We start from the raw sequence: 25506 nt of genomic DNA, 5'->3' as shown, positions 1-25506 counted from the left end.
GTTATGTTTTAAAACAATATATATATAAAATAATAGTTAAATTTAATTTCATAACAAATGAATTAATGTTCCGAATATAGGTTCATATAAATGTATCCAACAAAAATTGTTTTCAGTAAATCATGATGTATAATATACATAAAAATATATAAGAGCTCTAATGATATGGGCCTAATTTGTTTTGAAGATGCCTATAAACCACAAGATGGCATCTTATTAAATTGGATACATAATATAATAAAAAACTAAAATTATTTGATGCATCTTTATTGATTGACTTCATAAAAAAAAAACAAAAAAAAAAACACAGCGGTTTAAAGACTGAGTAAATTACTTTATAATGGTTAATTTCAGTTAAAGACCAGTAATGGATTATTATCAAAACAATTAGTTTTGACTTTATTATAAAAGTTATTTTTTAAATATTCCACATTATGATACAATACTTTTTATTTGTTTCTCAAAGCCTATTGATTATTAGTAATGTAGACATTTCTTTGAGCTTTATTCTTGTGGAAAAATATAGTTATTTTATAGAACTGTGTAATTAAATGTCTTTGTAGAAAATAAAAATTACCTTAGTAAATTTCAATTAGCATTTAATTTCCTTTTAATCACAATCTAAAGGACATTAAAAAATAGCCAATTTTCCAAAATTATGACTGTAAAAGCTATAAATAAAAGTAAGATATATATACAAAGATTTAAAAGCCATATTTAAATGAGTTAAAAATTTTAAACCAGCATGGCATAGTGACATATAATTAATTTGAAAACAGCAGCAAAAGCAACTAGTGGACAAAATTAGATTAAAACAAACAAAATCAACAAAAAAATCTTGCAATTACCACTAACCTAACAGCTTAATAAAGCATTTTTTTTTTTTTACTATGTAACTTAGATGGGAAATACTGTTTATGTATATACATGGGAAATATGGATAAAATACATATCTAACAAGCAGTTGGTTAGTAAAAACAAACTCGTATAAAATACTCCAACAAAATAGACATTATTTTACCTGATGAAATCAAATGACTTATCAAATCCGATGATTTCAACTTACAACATAAAACATACAAAGTAAAATTAAAATAACAATTTTTAAAATATATTTAGCCAATTCTTGTCATATCTTATCACTCCTAGTGATTTAGAATCCATAATTATAAGAATAAGATGAAATGAAATAGAAATAAAAGTATTTTAATTACATCAATTAATAAAAATGATTTAAAAAAAAAAAAAATATTTTGGGAAAAATTCAGTAAAAGTCCAATAATAAAACAAATTTTAATTTGAAAACTTGATTTAGAAATTTGTCATGACAGTAATACTTCCCCATATTTGAAATATAAGGGAGTAAAAACAAATACGTGCTGAAATTATTAAGAATTTTAGGAATTATTCCTTTTTTTTTTCAATTGAATTAAATATAAAATACCGACTGTAAAAAAGTTATGAATTCCTTTAAATAAATGTCTTAAGTTTTGCATTTTTTCTCTTCCTACAATATGGCTATAATCATTCATTTCAAAATATTATTTCCATTTTCAAGACACCAGTAATTCAATAAAAGTTTTTTTATTAGACAAAACCTTTCTTTTATCCATAAGACAACTAACTAAATCTTCAAAAACTCTGGTCAATAAAATATTACTATTATTATTAAAACAATATTACATTATATCAAAGATCAGATTATTTGTGCAATGAAATATTTAGTTTGCCTGATTTATTTTGAGCAGTTGTCTAAATATTAATCTGAATCGGTACTTTTAATTTCAACTGAACCCAATTATATTTGGAAGACCTATGGGTAAACATTGACTTTTAAAAGAAAAACAATATTACATTCAATTGTAAAATTAGTAGTATAAATTTAAACTCAAATTATAAGAGAATTTTAAATAATATAAACAAATTGAATACACTTATTTCTCATTTCGAACAAAATCAGTGATTGTTAAATGTTAAGTTTCAAATTCAACTTAATGACTATTACATAAATTATAGCAAATCAAAATATGATTCGATAATTGTTAAAAATTAAAATAAAGCAGGAGCAGGCACATACTAACCATGCTGATTAGTGGAATTTTCAGCAGTGTTGTTTTGAGGGCTACCTGTTGAGAGGAGGGAAGGATCCCGAGCTCGATCAGCTGAGACTGATCGTGCCAATGGGTCAACCAACTCATTTCCTTCTGTACCTGGTCCTACTGACCTGGACCTAGTCTTGGAACGATTCAGTCTTCTCCTCAAAGTTCCAAAGAAATCTCGTTTCTTCTTTCTACTTCTTCCTCTTTCTATGAAATGCACAGCTAGATTATTTTTGGGCATATCTATTTGGTATAAACAGATTCAGGAATATATTAAAATAACATTATTATTTAAATAGGTTGGTGATTTGTGGAGCATAATCATATGCATGGTTATATCAATTTTAGAAGTAATATTAATGAACTGAAAATAGATATTAGAGCTCCTTGCTAACCAATCAAAACATGACCCAATACCATCAATATGTTTCTCCTAATAAACAATAAAATATTTTATTCTCTTTTAAAAATTAAAGCTTGGAGTTTAAATAAAATAAATTTTATCCAATTTAAGTCTCAACACAATCAATATTTTTTTTATAAGTCCAATGTTTTGGCCAATTCGGTCATCCTCAAGGACAATCTTAAATACAATTTTACAAACACATCAATTTAAAAAACTTTATGCAGGCTATTTCTGCTATTATTTCAGTTCAAAATAAACCTATTTTGTTAATTCTTTATATTAACATTAAAACTTATAATCAGTCAATTTGCCCTATTATATTTCACAACAACTGTTGTGTTCTGTATATTTTATTATAATTTTCAGGTTACAGCCATTAATCAAGTTGAAAAAAATTCAAATTATAAGTTACATCATTAAAAAAAAAAATCAGGAAGTACAGATTAAGTAAGCATGAGATACTACATTTGGAGCAAGGGAGGAATTGCGTACAAAATATCCTGCTTGGAAGTAGAAGGAGCCAATAGTTCGAAACAAGATATTATACCTGAAGCAGTGAAAATACTGCAACTTACCACATGGACATTTTTTTTTTTGAATGGTAGAAGGGTTAGTTGAATGTAGTTACTTACCATTGTCTTCCAGACCTGTAGTATTTTCCACAGAGACAGGAGCATTTGATCCAGGCTACAAAAAAAAAAGTAATAAACATAGCAGCTTTTCCCATGGTATTAACATACTTCAATCTATAATAATAATAAAACATTCATAATTATGCAAAGTAATGCTTACATATTTAAATTTATAAATAGGAAAAATGAAACATTATAAATATGAAACATGAAATATTATAAATAGGAAACAAAAATTCATTTCTAATTTCTAAAACAGTTAATCTGCATTTGGCTCAAACTAAAAAGCAAGACAGAACTTTTGAAAAATACTGCAGATTCAGCAAAAGCTATCCAATTTCTAATAAATCGAGTAATTCCATAACTTTACTCACCAACAAAATACACCAGTTGATGTACAGATCACAGGAGTAAGGTATTTATATGTTTATGAATTTAAATAACATAAAAACATTTAGTAGTGTTTAAAAAATAGTGTAAACATAAATGTGCCCCACTCCCAATAAGCATGAATAAAATGAACATTCAAAATGGAGCTCAAAACATCAACAAGACTACTAAATTCAAATTAAAGGCTTACCTCAGCACACAAAATGAGGTAAGTTTGATTTTTTCATTTATTTATTATGACTTGGGTCAAACAAAAAAGCATACTACATCACTTAATTCAATTTGTAATCTTTTTTCAGGTTTATTCAGACTTATTTCAGCCAACAAATTAATTTTTTTATTGTAACCATTAAATAATTCAAGAAACTTTATTTCTATTCATCTTAGTAAAAAGTGTATCAACTGTCTAAATAACAACTGAGATACAAAACTGTTAAGTAGAACTCAATTTTATTCCTCGACATATTCCAACATATCACATTCTGTGTACCAGGGCCTTGAGTAACCATAAGAAGTTTCAATATTTTTTGGCCTTAGTGATTTTTAAACCTATGATTTGTTAAATATAATTTTTATTATGACAACGATTAAATTAAATGCCAAAATTTGCCATCAAAGATGTAAATAAGCAAGGCAAAATAATATCAAGTATCACAAAAATAAAAAAATAATAATAAATAAATAAAGGTATGTGGACCTTCAAGGAATAACTTAGACCTATTTAAATATTAGTAAACCTAAATAAACTTAATTATCAATTTTCCCTTTATACCACCATCACAAACATAATTTAGGAAAATTAGGAGAAACATGACAACATAAATGAACCACCATAATTTGTGTTAAATATTTACAAAAAAGAATGATTGAAGAACATATACATAAGAAATTTTGGACATACATAAAGTCACATATCTATGTACAAAATCTATGCATCCGGTAATACATATGAAAACTCCACAGTTTAACATTGATAATTCAAACATTTCCACGATGAAAATAAATAATTCATAGAAAATATTGAAATAGGATAGAAAAAAAAATTGTTCTAGTACAATCTGATGGAACAATAAATATTAAAATATAGGATAACATGTCAAGTCTGCGTACATATTGGTTAGCTATATCTTTAATACCAGTATTTAAATTTTCACTAGTTTAAAATTAAATTATAATTTTGTCAGATTTAAATCCCTTAATCATGGCCAAAATTAGGAAAAAAAGAGTGAAATGTATTTTTTTTCTGTTTACCTTAAAATAAAATAACTAGAAATAAAATAGTGATTAAAGGGAAAGGATAAAATCTTGAAGAAAGATTCCTTCTCTTAGTCATAATATTTATGAACAAGTTACAATTTTAAACTAGATTACTGATAATTATACATTCATAATGTATTCGCTGGATACATAGTCAAACTGTTGGATTAATTATATACAGAAATAGATACTCAATACAAATTTCCAAGAAAAAATTCACAATCAATAAACAAAAAGTGTACACTTACAATACAAGCAACAACATGCATGAGTGACGGACCTACTCACCTATAAATTACCTCAGATCACCAAGATTACCATAAATGTTAGGATATTAGATATTTCTCTATATTTAGTTAAATACTAAAGAAAATTTAATTGCACCACAAATATAGCGCAAAGGGTAAAAGGAATATATTGTAGCGATTAACTAATAACTTAAAAGAAAAAAAATTAAAATTAATGAAGTGCATACATTTAAATAAAAGATATGAAGTATCCACATGCTCCCAGTGCCCATAAGCCATGACGAAACTATAAAATGAAAAATTAAAAGTGTTATGAAATAAGAAGTGCTAAGAAATCAGCTGGGGATGATGGAAGAATTAGTTGTTTCACCTTATCGTCACTTTTATCATCGGGCACTTCATTAAATGTTCCCGTTTCTGTCATCTCCACCTGATAACACAATAGCATGAATGGAAACTTTGTCACTTTCCTTTATCATTTATTTAGCTCACTATTAGCTTTTTTTTCTGTATTAAATAACTAATTAAACTGTTAATAACTAAAAAATAACAAAACAAATACCAAATTTAACATACTAATTATGAAATTAGAAACTAAAGTAGTCAGAAAAATTAAATTTAAAGTATTACATCACAATAAAACACAAACAAACAATAATTATTTTGGGACTATTCACGACACCGACAAGTTAATACATAAAGATAATCAAATAGTTTTGTTACCTTTAAGATTTGTTGCTGAGGTGACTGTGGAGTCTATGCAAGTAAAAGAAAAAAATCAGTAAGTTATAATGAAAACATAATTCAAATATACTCAGCATAACATATCATTATCCATGCTTAGAACTAATGTCCACTAACTTTAAAAAAAGAAAAAAGATACATAGATGTTAGTGAAAAAAATACTTACTACAAACACATGTTAAAAGCCTACTAATAATAATCAAAGAAGGTGAACCATACCACCATTGAAAAAAAGTCATTGTTGAAGAAGAAATATAAGATCCACTATATAACAAGGGAACCGGAACAATGGAGAATATATAAAAAATAACTAACTGTAGAATAGGTTTTGAAAGGACTTAGATTTAAAAAATAAATATTTTTGTAAACCATCAGACTTACAGTAAATATGGCATGAACGTATACCATAATATAGCCTATAGTCAGTTTCAGTAGGCCAGAGAAATCAGGAACAAGAACACATGAACTGTGGATTGAACCATACCAATTCTCTCTTTGAAGGAACTTCACACATTTGATCAACATACAATTGGAGCTCCTTCAAAAAGAGTGCCACACAGCCCGCAGTTCATGTGCTCTTTTTTACCTGTTTCTCATGTCCCGTGGGAATGTCTATAGTTGTAAGCTTTTAACTGGTAGATTCCCCAACATTAAGGGGTAATGACAATGACTTTAGGAAAAATGAACATTGATCATAATATAATGACAGTTGTACACATCTCCTTTTTCTTTTTTAGAAACAATTGAAAGATAATAAATAAGAAGATTGTTGGGAGTGCGGTCAGTGATGAACACAAATGAGTAAAAACTTATTTACTTGTGTTTTGGCTAGAATTCTAAGCCTTCATCAGAGCTAAGAACTCCCAACACCTGTACCAAAAAAAAAATTAACAAAGCTAAAAACCTTATTCACCAAGCCTTTCGCTCTCCGATTCACATTTCCATGAAACTAACATAAACTGTACAGAGCAGATACTCTTAACTAATAAGTTTCCCTACCATATCATTAATAAATTATCAACAACTACAGACATTGTCTCACCACTTCAATTATTTTTTCACAACACCTCTCTGTGGTGTGGTCACAATACCCTTATACAAGGTCACTACCGTCTTTTTCCTTGTTTTTGGATAACATCCAAAACTCTTCCTTCTTCTTCTATACTCGACCCTCAAATTGCTTTTATATCCCATAATAAATTGTTTAAAATCTACTCGCATTTTAAGGATCCTATTCCTCTTTAACTTAAATCCCATGTTGTATACCGCATCACTTGCACTACTCCCAACTGTTATTCCCGTACATTGGTGAAAACAAAAACTGCCTATAAGACCGTATCACCCAACATAAATAATTCGTCTTCTGCCAAATTTTTCTGCTTCAAAACACTGCTCACCTTTAATATTATTGTTAATGTGACAGACTGTAGAGGTCCTAGACCTCACGAGGTGTACTAAGGAAATACATCCCACACCTATTTTTTGTGAGTGCTACCCACTGGGTAACAGGCCTCACAAATGCCCGGGGGAGCGGGGGAAGCTGTGAGTGAGTTTTATATAATTTTATGCTTGAAAAAAAATCAAGGTGAGGCCAGGGCTCGAACTCACAACCTTTGGGTTGGTAGAGAGGCGCGTTGCCAAGCTGCTACAGTCGCCCCACTCCTTACCTTTGATTTTGATAAAACTTTTATACTTATCATAGTCTACAACCCTGACAAGAGACTCATCTCTGAAAGCTTTTATATCTAACTAGATCCTTCTTCCATTACTTCAAAAATTAGCAAACAAAACTTATCCCTAGCAGATTCTGAAATACTTAATTTATTTTAACAGTATTGATATTTTCATTTTTTTTCTTCCCTGCATCTTTTTTTCTTTCATTTTTCATATTATTTGTGGTCACCTTTTACTTATAACGTATATAATAATGTATATAACTTTTAAACATATTCTTGAATTTTAACCATCAGCCATTTTCTCTGTTATTTCTATGTATTTTCTAAATCTGAAATTGGCTGTCACTTGCGCGTATGGCAGGCCTGCACCTGTCTGTATGTTCTTCATGATTTATTTCTAAATGTTGGCACAAATAAATAAAAATTATTAATAAAATTATTATTTATTAGTGTTCTTCACTGACTGTACCCCCAGTCCTCTCCACATATATAATCCACGGTCAACTATTAACTCATCATTATAGATAATAAAGATGATAACATAGCAATTTTGTAACAGCTTAATCTTTTAGGGCATAAAGGGTCTCTAATAGGTAAATATTAAATGGTATCTTTCAATGAACGAATTTTTCAAAACATATAATCTTTAAATTATTTTACAAAAAAAAATTAACTGCCTACCATTACATTACCTATAATACTATATTTGGTATTACCTCTTTTTCCTACAATAACTATTTCCAAATTATTTGATTCATCATAAAACAATGTTCATATTAAAGAAGATTAGAAATAAAAAAAGGATTGTTGATAGCAATTGATCTAACAATTCAAAGGTGGTACAGGCATTTTTAACCATTGCACCAACTGCTTGTAAATGAGCAGCTTGTGAATTTAAGTCAAAATTTTATTATTTTAATTAATTAAGTAGATTTAATTTTCAACCACAATAAATGAATCTACCAACTGAGGTATTAACTAGAAATAATATAATTTGAGGGAAATTTTAATTATTTTCAACCTAGGTCTTATGCAATTAATGGCATCTACTATGAACTTATTTCATATGAAGAGAAGATAACTAGTTAAAAGGAATTCAATAAACCTTCTTCACTAGATAAGTAATAACAATAATGCGCACTCATAAACCAAAAATCTATTGTATTAAAAATTACAATTAAATATATACCAAACCATATTCAGTCATTCTTAAAACATTTCTCTTTTCTTTTCTTTTTTCAACCAAATGAAGCATGACAAGATAAAAGTAAAAACATGCATAAAACCTACCCTTTGGACACTATGAATGATCAAGGTACTTTTGTTTGGCTGTGATCCTCTAGTTCTTTCTATTTCTTTCAATGCCAGATCTGTAATACCATCACCACCATTGGTTAGCCTATCTATAAAAAAAAAATAAAAGTTTTCCTAGTTTTGAACATTTTTTTTATGATTCGTAAGTTTAATTTTAACAGTTAAAATGCAAATTAAAGTGTAAATTCCAAATCCCAGTCTTAATATAAATTCTGAAAAACTAATGAGAAAATTACAAAAACAAAAAAAAAAAATCTGTCCAAAAAACCTTATTAATTATTACATTTTATAATATAATAAACTTTCAATTATAAATGTTTTAGCAAAGAATATTTTTAAAATATTAGAAACACCACAACTACAGTAATATTCCGCTATTCATCCTTAGTTTATGGCAATTTATTAACTAAGTGCTAGTTTAACTGAGATAGGTAGATAGCAATTGTCAATGATACTGCCAATGGATCTTCTGATCTTTGCCTTTAAAAATTATTACTGAAAAATACTATTTCTATTCAACATAACAATGAAAAGTAGACCCGTTTCTCTTGATCAAGGAATAATTATTATTTGTTTATATTTTTTATTCGTATTATTTGTTTATTACAATAATTATTTGTTTTTATGTTAAGTTAGGAAGGCTTATGATATTTATTGGAATTGTCCGGGTCTTGGATCAATATATTGAAAGATATTACACTTTTAACACTCATTGAGTATTAATAAAAGCAGTCTCAACTTAAAAATAATAATAAAAAACTAATTATTTGTTTCATATTTATGATTAATTGATTAATTAATTAAATTAATACAAAATTTTTGATAAACAGATCATTAATGGAAATAATTTAATCCTACCAAATTATAAAAATACAATCATCATGATGACTTACCAATGGGCTGTGTGAGGGTCGTTCGTGTTTTCGTTACCATTTGCCCTGAAGGAGAAACAGAACGTAGAGTTTCCTTAATTTTAAATGGCTTATCCCCAGTGGCGGGTAAATCTGCTCCCTCAATTAACAAGAACTACAAAATTCATACAATTTATCTGAATAATAATTATCATTAAAATTAATATTATTAATTAAAGCAATGGTAAAACTGAAAACAACAGTAATGTAATTTTAAGGCAAGTTTAAACAGACCATTATTCAACAAGCTGCCCATAAAATGAACACATGAGTATTTGTTCTTCTTCTAAATAGAAATAAAATTTATTAACATCAAGATAGCAATAATTATTTGCATATTAACTACTAACTTATTTATAATTCTTTCAAAAATATACTTATGATATATTTAAATAATTCAGTCATCATAGTTATATAGCTTAGTCCTAATAATTTTTAGATTTATATGTTTTCAAAGTTTATTTTTAACTTTTTTTTTTGTTTTTGTTTATTTTAAATGGTGCTAAAATAAGTTTAGAAGGCATGTAAAAATGAAAATAAAATATTTGCTACAGAAAGCATACATTTATTGAATGAAAATGAAAAAATAAAAAAAATATTAGAAGTATTGGCCATCCAGTATTGGCTAGTTATACATATTTCTCATCGCTCTAACAATTTGTGGATGCCAAGGCAAAAAAACTGTTCCTCTATGGGACAGGATATGAAACAATGAGCCATTTTCGCAAGATGTGAAGGACTGGAGTCTCATTGAGGCAAATAAGTGATCACCAGATGGAGTTAAGTCTATTAAGTCAAATAAAAATGGCAAAACGGCTTAATCTCTCCCTCACCCAGTTTTTCTATGTGCAATGGTGGATAATCATGAAGCCTAATCACTTTGTATTCGATATCCTAGTCATTTTTCATGCAAACAATGATTCAAACTCATCAGTGGTCAGTAGCGTTCACTAATATTAACGATAACAAAAATACGATAAAAGTTTTAGTAGCTCATAATAGATCATACACTTGAGATTCCACCAAATAAAAAGCATTGTCTTCTTTTCACTATTAAGGAATGACTTTCTTTTATACCTAGCAAGCAACATATCTCAAGTGGTTTTTCAGTTTACTTCAGTCTTTCATTCAGTTCATGTTAAATCCATTTTCCCATCTTTTGTATTTCCCTTGGCTTTCTAACATATGGAAACAGCTTTTCGTGTCCACATTTAATTGACCTGAGAGTTGTTGTTGTGTTTCAGCATCATCTTGATCCTACAGTACTCTCAATCTGCCTTCATCAAACTTTTCATGTGGCCTTCAGAATCTTCAGTTTCTCAAGTCAGAATTGCCATTTATGAATTTTTTAAAACACTCAAAGCACTGCAGTTTACTTTGAGCATTGCGTGCTCCCTGTAAACTACAACAAACATTCAATGTTTGTTGTAGTTTGTGTCTCTTTCTGCAACCGTTTTCTTAAAATGGTAACTAAAAATCAATGCTGTCGACAAAATTTTAATTTCCAGCAACACAATTAAACAATTTCAATATTAGGAACTATGCTGTAGTATGAAACTTTAATTGTTGTGAATTGACGATATTTATCATATCGCTGCTCCAAAAGTATAATGACGCAACTGTAAATTTTGTGAAATTGATTTTTATTGTGTTAGTGGGCTCAAAAATGCATTAACTAGATGTTTGTAAATCGACATAATTTCACTTGAAAATTCATCACAGAGGGAATATCATAAGTACAATTATGCCGATTCTCAAACATCTAGTAAAGCATTGATAGCCATAGGCAAATTCTGGTTTCATATTTACAGACTTGGTAAGAACAAAAGAGCATGTATGATATTTTTCTATTTTCTTTAAAATATTTTCATAACAGGAAATAATTTCAAGGAAATACAACATAACCTAAATAAAAAATTGGTAGCAATAGTTAAATTATAAAAATTATTTTAATGTAGAAATATGATCGAACCTCAACTGTTAAGGTTCCTGAAACAGCTTCTTCATGGTAAGGAGCACTTTGAAGGGAGATAATTTGGCGTTGACTCGGATTTGTATACAACTCATCCATAGAAACAATTCCAAGACCAAGGAACTTGTTATGTCCTTGGAACTTATCATAAACTTCTAAAAGTATTTCTGTAGTATGATCTGTTATATCACTAAAATAATATAAAATAGATTAATAAAAAGAAAATTGCAACAATAAGAAACTATTATGTGAAAATCCATTGTACTACTAACAAAAGAAAATGTTCTTCCCAAGAAGGATTATTGGTATCTTTTTTCACAGCTGTTTGATTTTTTTGAGCAGGCTCATCTACTTCAACTATGCAATATGGTTCTGCGCATCCTTAAACAAAAAACAAAATACATAATATAACAGATTCATCGTAAGAAAGAAAAAAAATTAATAATAATAAGTGTTGAAAAGGACCACAGTAATAAGAGTGATCCCTTACAGAGAATGCCTTTAAAGGGTGGATCAGTTAATTGATGGTGGACCTAAGTGTTTGTTATCTCAAAGATGCTCTAAAAATACTTTATTAACTTATGAGGAAGTTATTAGGGGAAATAATCTCCTTAGAGAGAAAAACGTAGCCTGTTATACATAAACATTTTAATAATACATAACCTGAGGAAATAATACTTAGGCAATTCCCTGTCATAATCAACTAATTCTCTCTCCAATTTAAGCATTAACTTAATGTAGGAAATGAAGATATTCAAAAGTACTAGTAAATCTACACTATATATTTTGGGCAATTGAAAGAGTCTCTAAATTAATACAAATACTAACCTTGAAATTTTCCAAGTCCATTTGCTTTGATGACTTTAACCAGAAGCCTCCTGTTCACTTTATCTCCACCCAGCTAATAAATGAAAGAACACATCATCTGTTAATTGTATGCAATTATACTTAACTGTTTCAAAGAGAATAAATTCATTAAAAATCTCATGCTATCTAAATTAATACTTAAAAATAGCATTACACCTCAGAATTCTAAGCTTAAAAATTTAAGTTATAAGATCATTTAATACATAGTTTATTATATGAGATCAGATAATAAACTGACATTAAAATACAAATTAGTTATATTAGATTTGAAATAAAAGAAATGAGTAATTAAAAATAACAAATTAAATTAAAAAAAAAAATTAAATTAAAATATAACAGGAATATAAAAAAAAATTAATTGATTTAAATAAAACATAAAAATCAAACACATTAATTTTTAATAATCATTAAAGTAAACCAAGTTAAGTTCTTATTGGAGGAAATTTCATAATTTGGAATTGTTTGCAAATATATTTTGTTGGGAGAACAAGTCATCCATGTTAATTTAAAATAAATAGGATATATTTAATTAAAATTTCGATAGATGGTACCTCATACCAATAAATATTAACAAATTTGAGAAAAATCCTAATTTATACTCATTACCCAAATATGCATTAGCCCTGACTCACCTTATTTTACATTTTAACCATCTGAAATAGAAGATTTTTAACCTAACCAATCAATTAAAAGCACTATTTATAGAGGCTGGTAGCACTCTCACCTCATGCGTTCAAATGAAATAATAAATAAGTAATAATATTTATCTACCATAGCTTAACCGCACCTGAGTTTGGAAGTTAAAAATCTAGTGCCTTGTCAATGAGCAATCCTATGAAAATTCTATTAGACTTGTTTTTTATTGTCGACCAATGTGAGGAAGTATCTTAACTTTTTTTCAACCTTTTATATGTTATACAACTTCTTTTAATAGTTTTTGTTTCTATTTTTATTACTCTTCTGTTTAATTTGATGCTAAATTTCTGTTTTGTAAACATTTACATCTTTAAACCCCATGAAGTTTCTTACCCCATACCATTACATAAAATTTTAATTATTAATTCAGCTTTATATCCTTTTGTTTTCAATAATTTCTATATATATATATTTTTCATATTCCTCCAAGTGATCCTACTGATTTTTTCTCATTTCTATTATTCCCATATCTTATCTTCATACATTAAATATTAAACTTCATTTAAGTGTGTTTTATTCCATACTCAATTTCATCAACGATCAACTGTATCACCATTACAATAGATTATTTTTAGTTTTTCTCAAAACTGTTAACTAAAAAGTATAGTAGAGGTTGAAATTTATTTTTATACTAGTTTTTTTTTTAATAACAAGGAGGAAAAGCCAAGACAAATTTATTCCATACCAATCCTTGTAAGGGTGAAATTCAAAACACCTGAGAGAGTAAGAAATTGTTACAGTTGTGATTTCTTTAATAAATGGTTGGATAATGTTACTAATACATAAACTACTAAATATGAGAAGATGGTCAGGGTTGCGGTCATAAAAAGAACAAATAGTTTATAACTAATTTAATGTCTGACGTTTCGCCCCACAGGGCTTCATCAGGGCTGTTCAAAGTGAAAGTTTGAGAGAGAGCCATATTGTCTTTTGCCAGAAGCAGTCCAATTTTTTCTTCCTTTTTTTTTTTTTCCATTTTTCCAGCTGTTCAACCTTTCGCTTTGAACAGCCCTGATGAAGCCCTGGGACAAAACGTCGGACATTAAAATAGTTATAAACTATTTGTTCTTTTTTTGACCACAACCCTGACCATCTTCTCATATTTAAGTTTTACGGTCAACTATGAATAAAGTATAATTCTATAAATATAAATATATATATGAACTACTAATGTATTTTGATAAGCCCATTGATTAGCTACATTTGATTAAACAGAGTTTGTCTCATCATCATTTTTTAAATCAGGAAGGATCAAAGTAATCAGAGGAGATATTTAACAAACCATGATTTGTTTGAAAATGATGTATACATTTTGAAATAGTTTATTTCGAAAATAATATGATTAAGATTTTTTCCCTACTACAATATTGAATGCTATATAGTATACTAACTATAAGCTATAAAGAAATTAATTATTCAGATAACAACATAAAATACTTACCATGCTGTCATAGTGAAGAGGCAGTAGGTGAGCTGGGCTAACAGGATGCCTGACTAGCCGGGGACAATTCGGATACTGACTAAGGTTATAATGGAGACTAGTCTGGCGCAAAGCAGTTGTAACAATTTCACAAATAACGTCTTGTAGTTGGCTCTCATCTAAATTATTTTTGATAGATCCAACTTGTGCCAATGAAACTTTTATCTATAACAAAAATTGAAACAAAGATAATGAAATAGTCCTTACTATCTTGGTCATATTAAAGAATGAAGATCTGTCAGAAAACAAGAGCTGATAAAGGTTAAAATAAATTAATACACTTTATACTAACATATCATACTCATAAAACCAAGAAACATACAGGTTACACATCAGTTCTGAAGGAGCACTTATCTGTTCCCAATTAAATTATATTGTATGAGGGTATCACTACACTTCGAAAAAAGCTGTTCATGTTCAATTAACAATCAAATTTTAAAAAGTTGCATTTTGTATACCTGTGTTATCATTGTAAGGGTAGCAGTTTATAAGATATTGCTAAAATTAATTCACAAAATGTAAATATTTTAATATTCAGAAAAAAAATGTTAGTATTTGAAAAACTGTGCCTCAAAAATAATTGAACAGAAAATCTCACTCAGAATTTGAATTTTAGAAAATGTATAATACTTTAATAGAGTTCCAATTATTTTTTCATTCATTAGATATTGAGCTCAGAGTGAAAAATTAACAAAAATTTCTGTTAATTCAGAATTGCAGCAAAAAATAAAAAAACTTTTTGTGGTTTCATAGATTTTCCTAGACTTTTGGCATGTCAATAAAGTAACAACAGGAAAGAAAAAATCAGAGCTTGCCTTAGAGGAAATAGTTCCATGCAAAAACCTAAATCTATTGTGCTAATTACAGAAAGCATGTATTTGTCGACAATTTTACAGCATTTAGTTAAATCATGCTGCTATTATCTACATTTTTTTTTATAAAGGAACCATAAGGTATTAAAGCTCAAATAAATAATCATTAAAATAAAGATTTAAATAGTACTAACCACTGAAAAGGAGAAAATTTTATAATGATTTAATTTCACAGAATAGGATACAAATAAAATAAACAAAAAATAAATTTATTTCATCATTATATTTATCATGCATATAAGAGCCAAATATCAACAAACCTCTGGCCAGCCATCACACTTGATGTCAACAAGAAGTTTTTCAGTGATAGCAACAATATTCAATCTGGCACGGAATCTATTAACATTTAGACGATAATGTGACACTTCCACTTTTTCACTTTTTTGACGAAATGCTTTCACTTGCAGAGCTGGTGTTGCTTCACAGTCACATGTGATTGTCTAAAATAAATTCATAAAGTTAACTATGTAAGATTGTCCATGTTAAAAACAACCTAATCACTTTATGATTTTAGCATATGACAATATAAAGATTTTATTAATTAAGAAACCTATTGTACATTCTTATTATTTTCTTTTACATCTAATGAACCACACACAGGCTACACTGAAACAGATTTGCTTTTGTATGTTTCACTTCCACTTGAAAACTTTTTTTTATCACACGAAATAATTCATAAACTTTATTCTGATTCATTAAAAATAAAATTTGTATTTATTTATAAATAAAAATGGATTAGTCCTGAATTCCTGAAGGATAATTTCAGATGTTTAAGGTGGAAAAAATATTCAATTAAGAGAACTAAGCATAAACAGTTATTGTTCCAAAACTTTTGACTAAAATATTTTCAGTTTAAACATAAAAATGTTATAACACACACAAAAAATTGGAAATTGCTAATTAATATAGACCTAATTTACATCCTTAATTTTAATATTTTACCTAAAACATAAAGAGTGATTTTCAGTGCAGTTTGTGGTGATAAAGAGACAAAATTTTGGGAGCAGAAAATTGATCGTCATCTCCTCTTAATAGATTACAAGGTAAATATTACAGAATGTCAACAGATCGAAAATATTTCCAATCTGAGATCTACCAGATTTCCAAATCCTCCATAAATTAATAAGATAAATTAACATGACAATAAGAAATAGAGATAAGGAAATAGTAGTAAATTTATTTTTAGTAGTAATCTCAGTCTCAGTTTGCTACCTTGACTGCTACAAGGCAAGGTGATACCCTGTCAGCCACTCTTGTTAATCTAGCCTTGTATAGTATAATTAAAAGGTCACTCATATATATCTTGTATTAATGAAACCAGTTATGTGCTTATGCAAATGATATCTGCCCGATTTCCAGGAATATATTTTCATTTCAGCAGTATTTTAAAGCACTGAATAATGAAATTAAAACAATAGGTCTCAAACTAATGAAAAAAAAACAACAACAAATAAATATACGCATGTTGGTTCAGGTCATAGCAGAAGTTATTAGATGATGAATATTCTTTTGAATGACCAAGAAGCTTTGTATATTTATGCTCAGAGATGAATAATGAGAACAGAATAATAAATAAGAAGAAGAAGCCCTGCAACGTGGGGCGAAACGTTGGCTCATTAAAATAGTATATTTCTACTATTTGAGTTTTTTTGACCGCACCCGGACCATATTCCTTTCATCAAGAATAATAAATAAAGTTTATAAATGAATCGTGGCAACCAACAGAATATATTTTGCAAATATTAAATTATTTAAAAGCATTTTTTTTTCAAGAAGCAACAAGACTATGGAAAACATAATTATGCCAGAGTGGAAACATGGACTCACACTGCTGTGATGAGTAATCAGCTCAAAAGGTTTTGAGAAAATTTCATGGGTCAATATTCAATACTATAGAAAACATAAGGAGACTTTGGACAAATGTGGAACTGTAATTTTTATTCCAGTTGACATCCAGGACATCCATGTGATCCAATTTATTAGGACAAGCCAAATAGAATGGCTAGACCATATAATAATAATAATGCATGGCTCTATAATTGGTAAAAGAAGAATTACGTTAACCTTGAAGACACTGGATGCATGATGCCGAAGAGGTTCTGAAAGAATTAGGTGTGATTGGATAGAAACAGATCGCCAGAAATTAAGAATAGTGCAACATTGTAAAGGAAGCAGACACACCCTGGGCTATAATTGCTACATAGTAACTTTATTACCTTCCATATCAGACGAGAACCTCACAAGTGTGTGGAATAAAACTTTCTGCAATTAATAATTCAGAGTTAGAGAGGTGGTCATTAGTTTCCTGCAATCAAAACATCCTGTTCCTACAGAATGACTATCAAATAAGCTAAATGATACCAAAATTAAAAATGAAAAATTTTAGTGAAATGAATATAAAAATGCCAAACAAAAAGGTGTTACTACAATACAAATAATAAGAAATACAATTTCCAAGAAAAATACTGAGAAGGGTTCAAACAATGTACTAAACTAAATTTATGCACATGACTCCGCTCAAATATTTGATATTTAATTGTTTTGCTATTTTATACAGAATAAAAATAATTGTAGAACTTTTAAATCTTGTAGCATTAAAAAAATAAATAAATAAAACTTTTATCCTAGGATATATTTTAATCTGAGAAAAACAACTATTCAGATTAGATGAAGAGCTGTATTATTAAAAACTTGTCAATCCTTATCAAGCATAAATATCATTGCAAATATAAATAAATATGGTAAGAGATTGTTAATTAAACATTTCAATATAATGAATTCAACATTATAATTCAATGCACAGATTAAAAATTAGTGAAATCATTTCTTAAAGGAGTATGCCAGACTATTACAAATGATGATCTCAACAGTAGGTGACATCAGAACAAGTAGGAGAAGAAATATTAATAAACAAAATTAGTAGTTGTCTGAACAGAAAAATCTGTAGGTAATATCATCAAATGTAGTTCTTAGTTAAAAGTGATAAAACATTTAATGAATGGGTGAAAGGTGACAGACAGGTCAAGGCTTGGGAACTGTTTCATTGAACAATTGATAGTATCATCTACACTTTTAGATAACTGAAAAATTTATCATCTTCAATGATTAATCAGCCCAGAGAGACAACAGTGATTAACTCTGTTTTAACATAGACATCCATTTATAAAAACTGTAATAAAACAAGATAAATTAGAAAACAAATTAAAAGATAAAAAAATCCTCTTTCCGATTTTTAAAATTAAACATTAGAACAGATTTAAAAAAAAAAATAATGTCCTAATTAATGTAAGTTAAATTATACATTTTAAATATATACATATTTTTTAAAATTTATAAATGTTGATTTAACACAAATGTACCAAGACAAACAAATATGTAAATAGCATATAATCATGGATTTCTATTATATATAATAAAAAAATTGAAATATACTGATGAGGCTGATAAAGTTTGGAAAACAAAATATCATTTTAATCATTCATGTAATGCATACAAGCAAAGGCAAAATTTCTTGTAGTGTTTAATGTTCGAGAAATGATCTATCACTGAATAGGTCAAAAAATATATTTTTTTCTAAGAGATGGTGGGGAGAGAATGCATTTTGGCAACATATAACAAGCTCTTGGCATTCATCTGCTAGACTAAAACTCCCAGGGAGCACCAACTTTTACAGTTGATAGCTCAAGGTCAGGATTCAAAAACATAAACTTAACCAGTGCCAGAGATAACAATTTAGCAATGAAGCAACCTACGGTCAGCATTACAACACAGTTCATCAAAGTAAAATAAATAAATTATTCAACTTAAAAACTATAAACAAAGAAGAAAATTTAATTGCAAAATGAAACATAAAAATTTAGAACATGTAGTAAAAATCAATGCAAAAATAGTAATAACAATTTTTTTTTATATCGCAATCATATTCTGATTAACATTTAAATTATAAATAAACTAGCACTAATTCATACTCCATTTATATTATTAAATTAAAGTTAAAATTTCTAGCTAAAAAAATAGAAAAGAGGTTTTTTTATAATGAGAAATGGATAAAGAGATATTAATAGATAATATACAAGTATAAAGATATATTAAAATATATCAAAATCGTAAACATGAATTATAAAAATAATGAGAAATGAAGAAATTATAATGTTATATCTATAATTTTAATTTTAGGTTTTAATTATTTAAAGTTTCTTATTTGATCATAATTTTTATATTTGTTTTATTTATATCAATCTATCCATATCTACTCATATGTTTTCTTACTTCTTATTTGCCCAGATGATGGCCTGCAATTTGCTAAACATTGACACACATAAATGAGTTTATATACGTCTGTGTGTTTTTCTTTCCGGACTGCAGCCTCCAACCAATGCCTTTTTAAATTACTTTTACATCCAATAATACTTCCAACATTATTAATTAAATAAATGAACAGTACAACATACCTAGAGATTATCATATCCTATACAAGTTAATAAAATAAATATATTAACTTACCACATCATCATTAGGGGCACATTCACAGAAGACATTACTAACACTTGGAGCTGGAGTTTCTGGAAGAACTCTTACGAATTCTACACCTACACCATGCTGAAAATTATTAGGTTTAATCTATAACAAATATTTTAACCTGTATGTACACAACATTATAATCACATTCTTTTCTATCTTTAACACCCATTATTTCAACAATTACAAACAAACAAATTTAAACAAAATGTACCATTAAAAAAACTTAAAAAAGTAAATCTGGATGGTATTAATCTGGATTTTCTCTTTAGGAAGTCTGGTGAGTCATAAACATTTTTTTATGTGAATTATATTAATTTAGAATAGAGAATAGAATCTTATTATAATGATTAAGAATATTATATCTATTGGAAAAAATAAAAGCAATTAAAAAAAGTGCCAAGATCTTGTACAAAAATTATATCCATGAAAGAAATGCGAATAATAAAGTGTCCATGAATATTCATAGAGATTAAGACTATGGCATAAATAAATAAGAATGTGAAAAGAAAAAATAATAAAGTAGTATTCTTTTGTTACATAATTGACCATTACTGTGGGAATATGGCAAGATCAAAGATCAAGATATAAAAAGAGTCATGTTTATGTGCACAGGTGGTTAGACAGGATTTTAAAATCTTTTTTTTGGAGTATGATATTTTTCTTTAGCAGAATATCGGGAGAGAGATAAGAGAAATTGCCCATGAAAATGTGCCGCCATTTTTTTTTTTTTTAGAAGTCTGATTCGCATTAATATGTAAGAAAAAATTAAGAAGCTTCTTTATTTTACATGGCTTATCAGATGAGGAAAAACTCACTAATTAGACAAGGGCTATCAAAATGGTAACAGGAATTTTTAGCTATTTGAGAGGCTACGATACAATGGTAATAACTCCAAGGACCCGGATTTGAATCCGGTTGTGGCAGATACTTATTGTTACATTATAGCTGTCAACCCAGTGGGATTGGAGCCCTCCTTGGGGTCCACCCAGTTTCATAAAGTGGGTACCCTTAATTGGGCAAAATTCTGGGGGTTGAGCGTGATCCTGAAATAAACACTTCCTTGTATAACGAGGATCTATATAATCCAAAAACCCATGACCACTCATGGGCCATAGCGGTTCACATTATTGTTATCACATATAGTTTTTGAAAACATAATAAAATTCTGTTCAAAATTATTTCGGATTTACTGAATATTTGTGGCACATCTAAAAAAAGTTTTGGTTTTATTTTTAAATGGACATTTTCCAAAGATAAAACCACAAATAAGAATTTTTCTCTGTACTGTGGTCCCTCAACAGAGTTAGCAATATTGTCAAAAAGTGACAAGATTCTAAAGTACAATCAATAAAATATGTCATACATAAAATAATTTTTTTTGTCAGATGTGCCGCCATTCAAGCAATGCAACAATGTAATTAACATCAATTTTAAAAAGAATAATAAAAAAAAATAAATTATGTCAATTTTTAAATGGAATAATAAACTATTAAAAAACACTGAAGAAATATAGATAATGTACCAAATAATACATAGTTAGTCGAACTAAATAAATGAAACTACTAACAAGGGACATTGAACTTAAAAGCAATCCCATTTTCTGGTAGACTAGGTTTCAAATAATCTAGATAAGTAAAAATATATTATTTTCTCCTAAAATAAAAAATAATTGTATACAATGAAGGGAAAAATAAATCATGAAAGACAGAGAATAAGATCATCACATCATTAATGTTTTAATTTCAATGTTCAAAGCAGAAAATTTAATTCCTTTCTGATAAATTTTAATAGAAAAGTTTATAATATTGATAAATAAAAATATAACAACAACTGATCATTTAACCAATTTATTTTAATTAATTGTGTAATAAAATTTCATAAATTTATAAGGTGGTTTCTGATTTTTCAAAAATTTGGAGGAAAAAAACTTTAATTGCAATTTCAAAAAAAATAAAATAAAAATTTAGTCCAGCAAACCAAGCAGTATGATTAAAATATTTATTACGTATGTTTCTACAAAGTACAATTCCAACCCATTTATTAATTTAACTAACACATGACCAAACAGAGTTAATATTAGTTTAAAAATTAATGAGTACATGGAAAAATAAAATTGGGACAAGGCTTCCTTAGCCATGGCATCTCCAGATAGTCAAGGTAAAGTAATTATCTGTAAAAATTACATCATTGACAGAAAAAAAAATAGAAGCTTAAATAAATACTTAAAATAGAATTTATCAAAATAGGTCTAAAATATAATAAACAATCAAGAGAAATTAAAATAAAATAATGAAATTTATGAATCCCATAGAAATAAAAAAATTGGCAGACTATATCAGTATAATAATTGATTCAATGCAAGGTCCCCACACCCATATAATTTTGAAATAATTGCAGGAAATGACAAAAGCATCAATCAAGCATGAAATTAAGTTGAGAGTATGACAGCGACATGAAGCAAAGAATAAGGTAAATAAAATATTGTTTATATCTATGATGTCATTAAATAACCCTGTAAGGGTGACCTCATTATCACTAGAGATAAGGTCAACCAGATGCTTATATAGTTAAGATTCAAGTTAAGTAATTAAGTTTCATTTTCAAATATAATATTTAAATGAATAAAAACCTTTTATCAGTAAAAATAAGAAATAATAAAATTTATATATATATTTTTTTAAATCATAACAAAAATACCAATACTATTTGTTTACAACCAAGGCAGATAAGCAACTTCTTATTTATTAAAGAAGATAAGGTTTGATTAAATAAAAAGTCACAACAAATAAAAAGTAACTTATTGGAAAAATAAAAACTTAAAAGGTAATAATTTATTTTATGAATACTTTGGCTGAGAATCTCTAATGGTGTTTTACAACTTATTAAAATAAAAAAACATAATCCAGCCATATAGGACCTAAGTGCTGATAATCATAACGGTAATTATTAGTATAGTAAACTGTTTTATTTATCAATAAAATATGCTATTTCCAAAAACCATAATATAGTCGTAAACAGATTCATACCTCTGCAACAGACTTCTTGGTGAATTCATTCAATGACAGAATCCAAGCATTAAGAACTTCATTCACAACCACAAGATCAGTATAAAGCCATAAAAATAATTCATTCACCCACTTGACACTTTCACTTTCAGCACCAGTAGCTGTCGGAGGAGGATGGGTCATAGAACTTGATTTCGATTTGACAAGTCCTGTCGGTCGAACAACACCAGCACCAGATTTGGAACCAAGTCTCTTTCGCACAGGAGGTGTTGGAGGAACATATTTTCCACCAGATGTAACTGGTTTGGAAGTTTCTTTAACAATGGGCTTAGTAGAATCAGTTGTACTGACATCAGTCTTTAAAATTGGGGTTGTCACCTCTGAGGTGTCACTTTTTTCTTTCACATCTTTAGTCCTAATAAATCTACCATAAGCATATCGTCCTACCCCTAAAACTATGAGTCCAACAAGCATCCACCCAAACATATACATCGCGATTGTATCCATGGTTGTGTCACTACCTCCTTCAAATGTGCAGATGAGATCGTCAATCTTATCCGCCAAGTCTTCCATACTACTCCATGCTTTCGACACCCAGGTCCAAATCGGTGTGGGAATGAGATCAGCCATTTCTAAATATAACTCTGGCCAGAGTTCATGTAGCAGAAATAGAACGACCGCCCTGGCAGGTATCGAGTTTCTAGTGGAGTGTGCCAAGTGCCGGCCTTAAACAGATGGTTGGCAGATCTCTAACCCTCTAATACACAAGAGACATCTGTAGTTGAACTAGTCAACTATACCCAGATAAATTCATCAATTCCTATGGTTTTGAGAATACTCACTAGGTAGCACTGTAATCATTGGTTAATTGTAATCTATTTCATACTTTAATTGAATAAAATCGTATATATCTTTATTACAACTCTGAAAACCTTTATAAGAATAATTTTAACAAATTAAATCGAACATTTAAAGAGATGTATGTTAGTAGTAATTTGTCTAAAAGAACTATTTATGAATATGATACCCTACATGTGAAAGTTACATTCCATAATACATTTATTTGGAGGCTTTAATAACAAGATTTTTAACTAAATTAGTTTACTTTGAAAGGAAAGTAAGCTAATTAAGTTAAAAATCTTGTTATTAAAGCCTCCAAATTAATGTATTATGGAATGTAACTTTTACTTCACAAGGGAAGTAAGCTAATTAAGTTAAAAATCTTGTTATTAAAGCCTCCAAATTAATGTATTATGGAATGTAACTTTCACAGTTCACAGGCAAAACAAGATAACTTGTAAAATACATGTATTATATATTACTTTTATAATCCGTATTATATTTATATTATCAATAAAGAGGTTTTAAAATAAAATAAAAATTAGCTTACTTCATTCATCAATTAGCTCACTTCATTTTGCCTGCATGCATACATTCATTTCTTTCTTTTATATATATTTAATTTGTTGTTCTTATTTTTTTTCTAGGTCGGAAAAAAAAAAAATTAAATTAACTTTAAACACTACAGGTAACCTTAAAATACCAAAGATTGAAAAAGGTAATACCCAATATGATTTATTCCTTTTTCACATAATAAAGCATTCACTAATTAATTGTTTTTCTGTTTTAGAGGGATCGAAAAAAAAAATTAGTTTAAAGCTAATACCAATACGATTTATTCCATTTCACATAAAAAAGCATTCACTAATTAATTTTTTTTTCTGTTTTAGAGGGATCAAAATAAAAAAAATAACAAGATCTCAACATGTAAAAAGTAATACTTGACACGATTCATTCTTTTTTCCCATAATAAAGCATCCACTAATTTATTGTTTTTTCTGTTTTAGAGGGATTGAAAAATAAAAATAATAAGATAAATATTAGGCTTAACAAGTAAATTCTGCTGGAGTACAGCAGTATTTTATATTAGCAGCATTTACTTAATTTACTTTGGGCAAATCTTAATTTTTTAAATAAATAAAGCTATGACATGTTAAAGATAAAAGAAAAAAAGTGGAATTATTGTTTATTATTGCAGATTAATGAGTTAAATAAAATAAAAAATAAAATATTAATAAATATGTAGAGTTTTCTTTGAATTTAACTTTTGGGAAAAGTTATCCTCATTAAAATTAAAAACAAAATTTTAATCTTGCATATTATATTGTCACTAAAAACTAGTTAATTAAGCCAAATAACTTCTAAGTAACAAATAATTCAATGGAACAAGATTAACATAATTTATTTAAACAAAATTGGTTTTAATATAGACTGTATCAGTTATAATTGTTTTAAATCTTCAAAATTTAAACATATATATTCTTATTAAAAGTTTTAAAAAAATAACAAGGAATCGTTTGATACAACTACCAAGCAGTTATTTTGAAAGAGAAACAAATTATACTTCTATGATCGT

At 27.9% G+C, this 25506-nt stretch overlaps 1 protein-coding gene and 1 long non-coding RNA gene across 14 annotated transcripts in view; one reads left to right on the top strand and one right to left on the bottom strand.

Annotated features, from left to right (window-relative positions):
• LOC106685113 (uncharacterized) overlaps positions 1-23835 on the bottom strand; it is a 37142-nt gene extending 13307 nt beyond the window's left edge. For 4 of the 13 annotated variants that reach the window (XM_014427633.2, XM_014427625.3, XM_014427630.2 and 1 more), the window contains exons 1-13: positions 23112-23834; positions 20068-20163; positions 15825-16004; positions 14654-14857; positions 12478-12550; positions 11922-12030; positions 11650-11839; positions 9660-9792; positions 8743-8855; positions 5756-5788; positions 5403-5462; positions 3138-3192; positions 2082-2306 (exon numbers count right to left, since the gene is read on the bottom strand). In XM_014427633.2, coding sequence (XP_014283119.1) covers positions 2082-2306; positions 3138-3192; positions 5403-5462; positions 5756-5788; positions 8743-8855; positions 9660-9792; positions 11650-11839; positions 11922-12030; positions 12478-12550; positions 14654-14857; positions 15825-16004; positions 20068-20163; positions 23112-23720 — 2080 coding nt within the window. In that variant the 5' untranslated portion in view covers positions 23721-23834. Of the gene's footprint in view, positions 1-2081; positions 2307-3137; positions 3193-5402; positions 5463-5755; positions 5789-8742; positions 8856-9659; positions 9793-11649; positions 11840-11921; positions 12031-12477; positions 12551-14653; positions 14858-15824; positions 16005-20067; positions 20164-23111 lie in introns of all 13 variants that reach the window. The other 9 variants (XM_014427626.3, XM_014427631.2, XM_014427628.2 and 6 more) reach the window with 8 other exon arrangements.
• On the top strand, positions 22107-25129 carry LOC106685114 (uncharacterized). Its single transcript, XR_001343791.2, has 3 exons — positions 22107-22242; positions 22483-22554; positions 24578-25129. It is a non-coding gene; the product is annotated as an uncharacterized lncRNA (long non-coding RNA).
• Positions 25130-25506: the final 377 nt, after the last annotated feature.

This window comes from Halyomorpha halys, unplaced genomic scaffold, assembly GCF_000696795.3.
Source record: "Halyomorpha halys isolate HHAL.00 unplaced genomic scaffold, Hhal_1.1 Scaffold659.1, whole genome shotgun sequence".
In the NCBI taxonomy this organism is placed as follows: Eukaryota; Metazoa; Arthropoda; class Insecta; order Hemiptera; family Pentatomidae; genus Halyomorpha; species Halyomorpha halys.
This window is presented reverse-complemented; position numbering and strand designations above follow the sequence as displayed.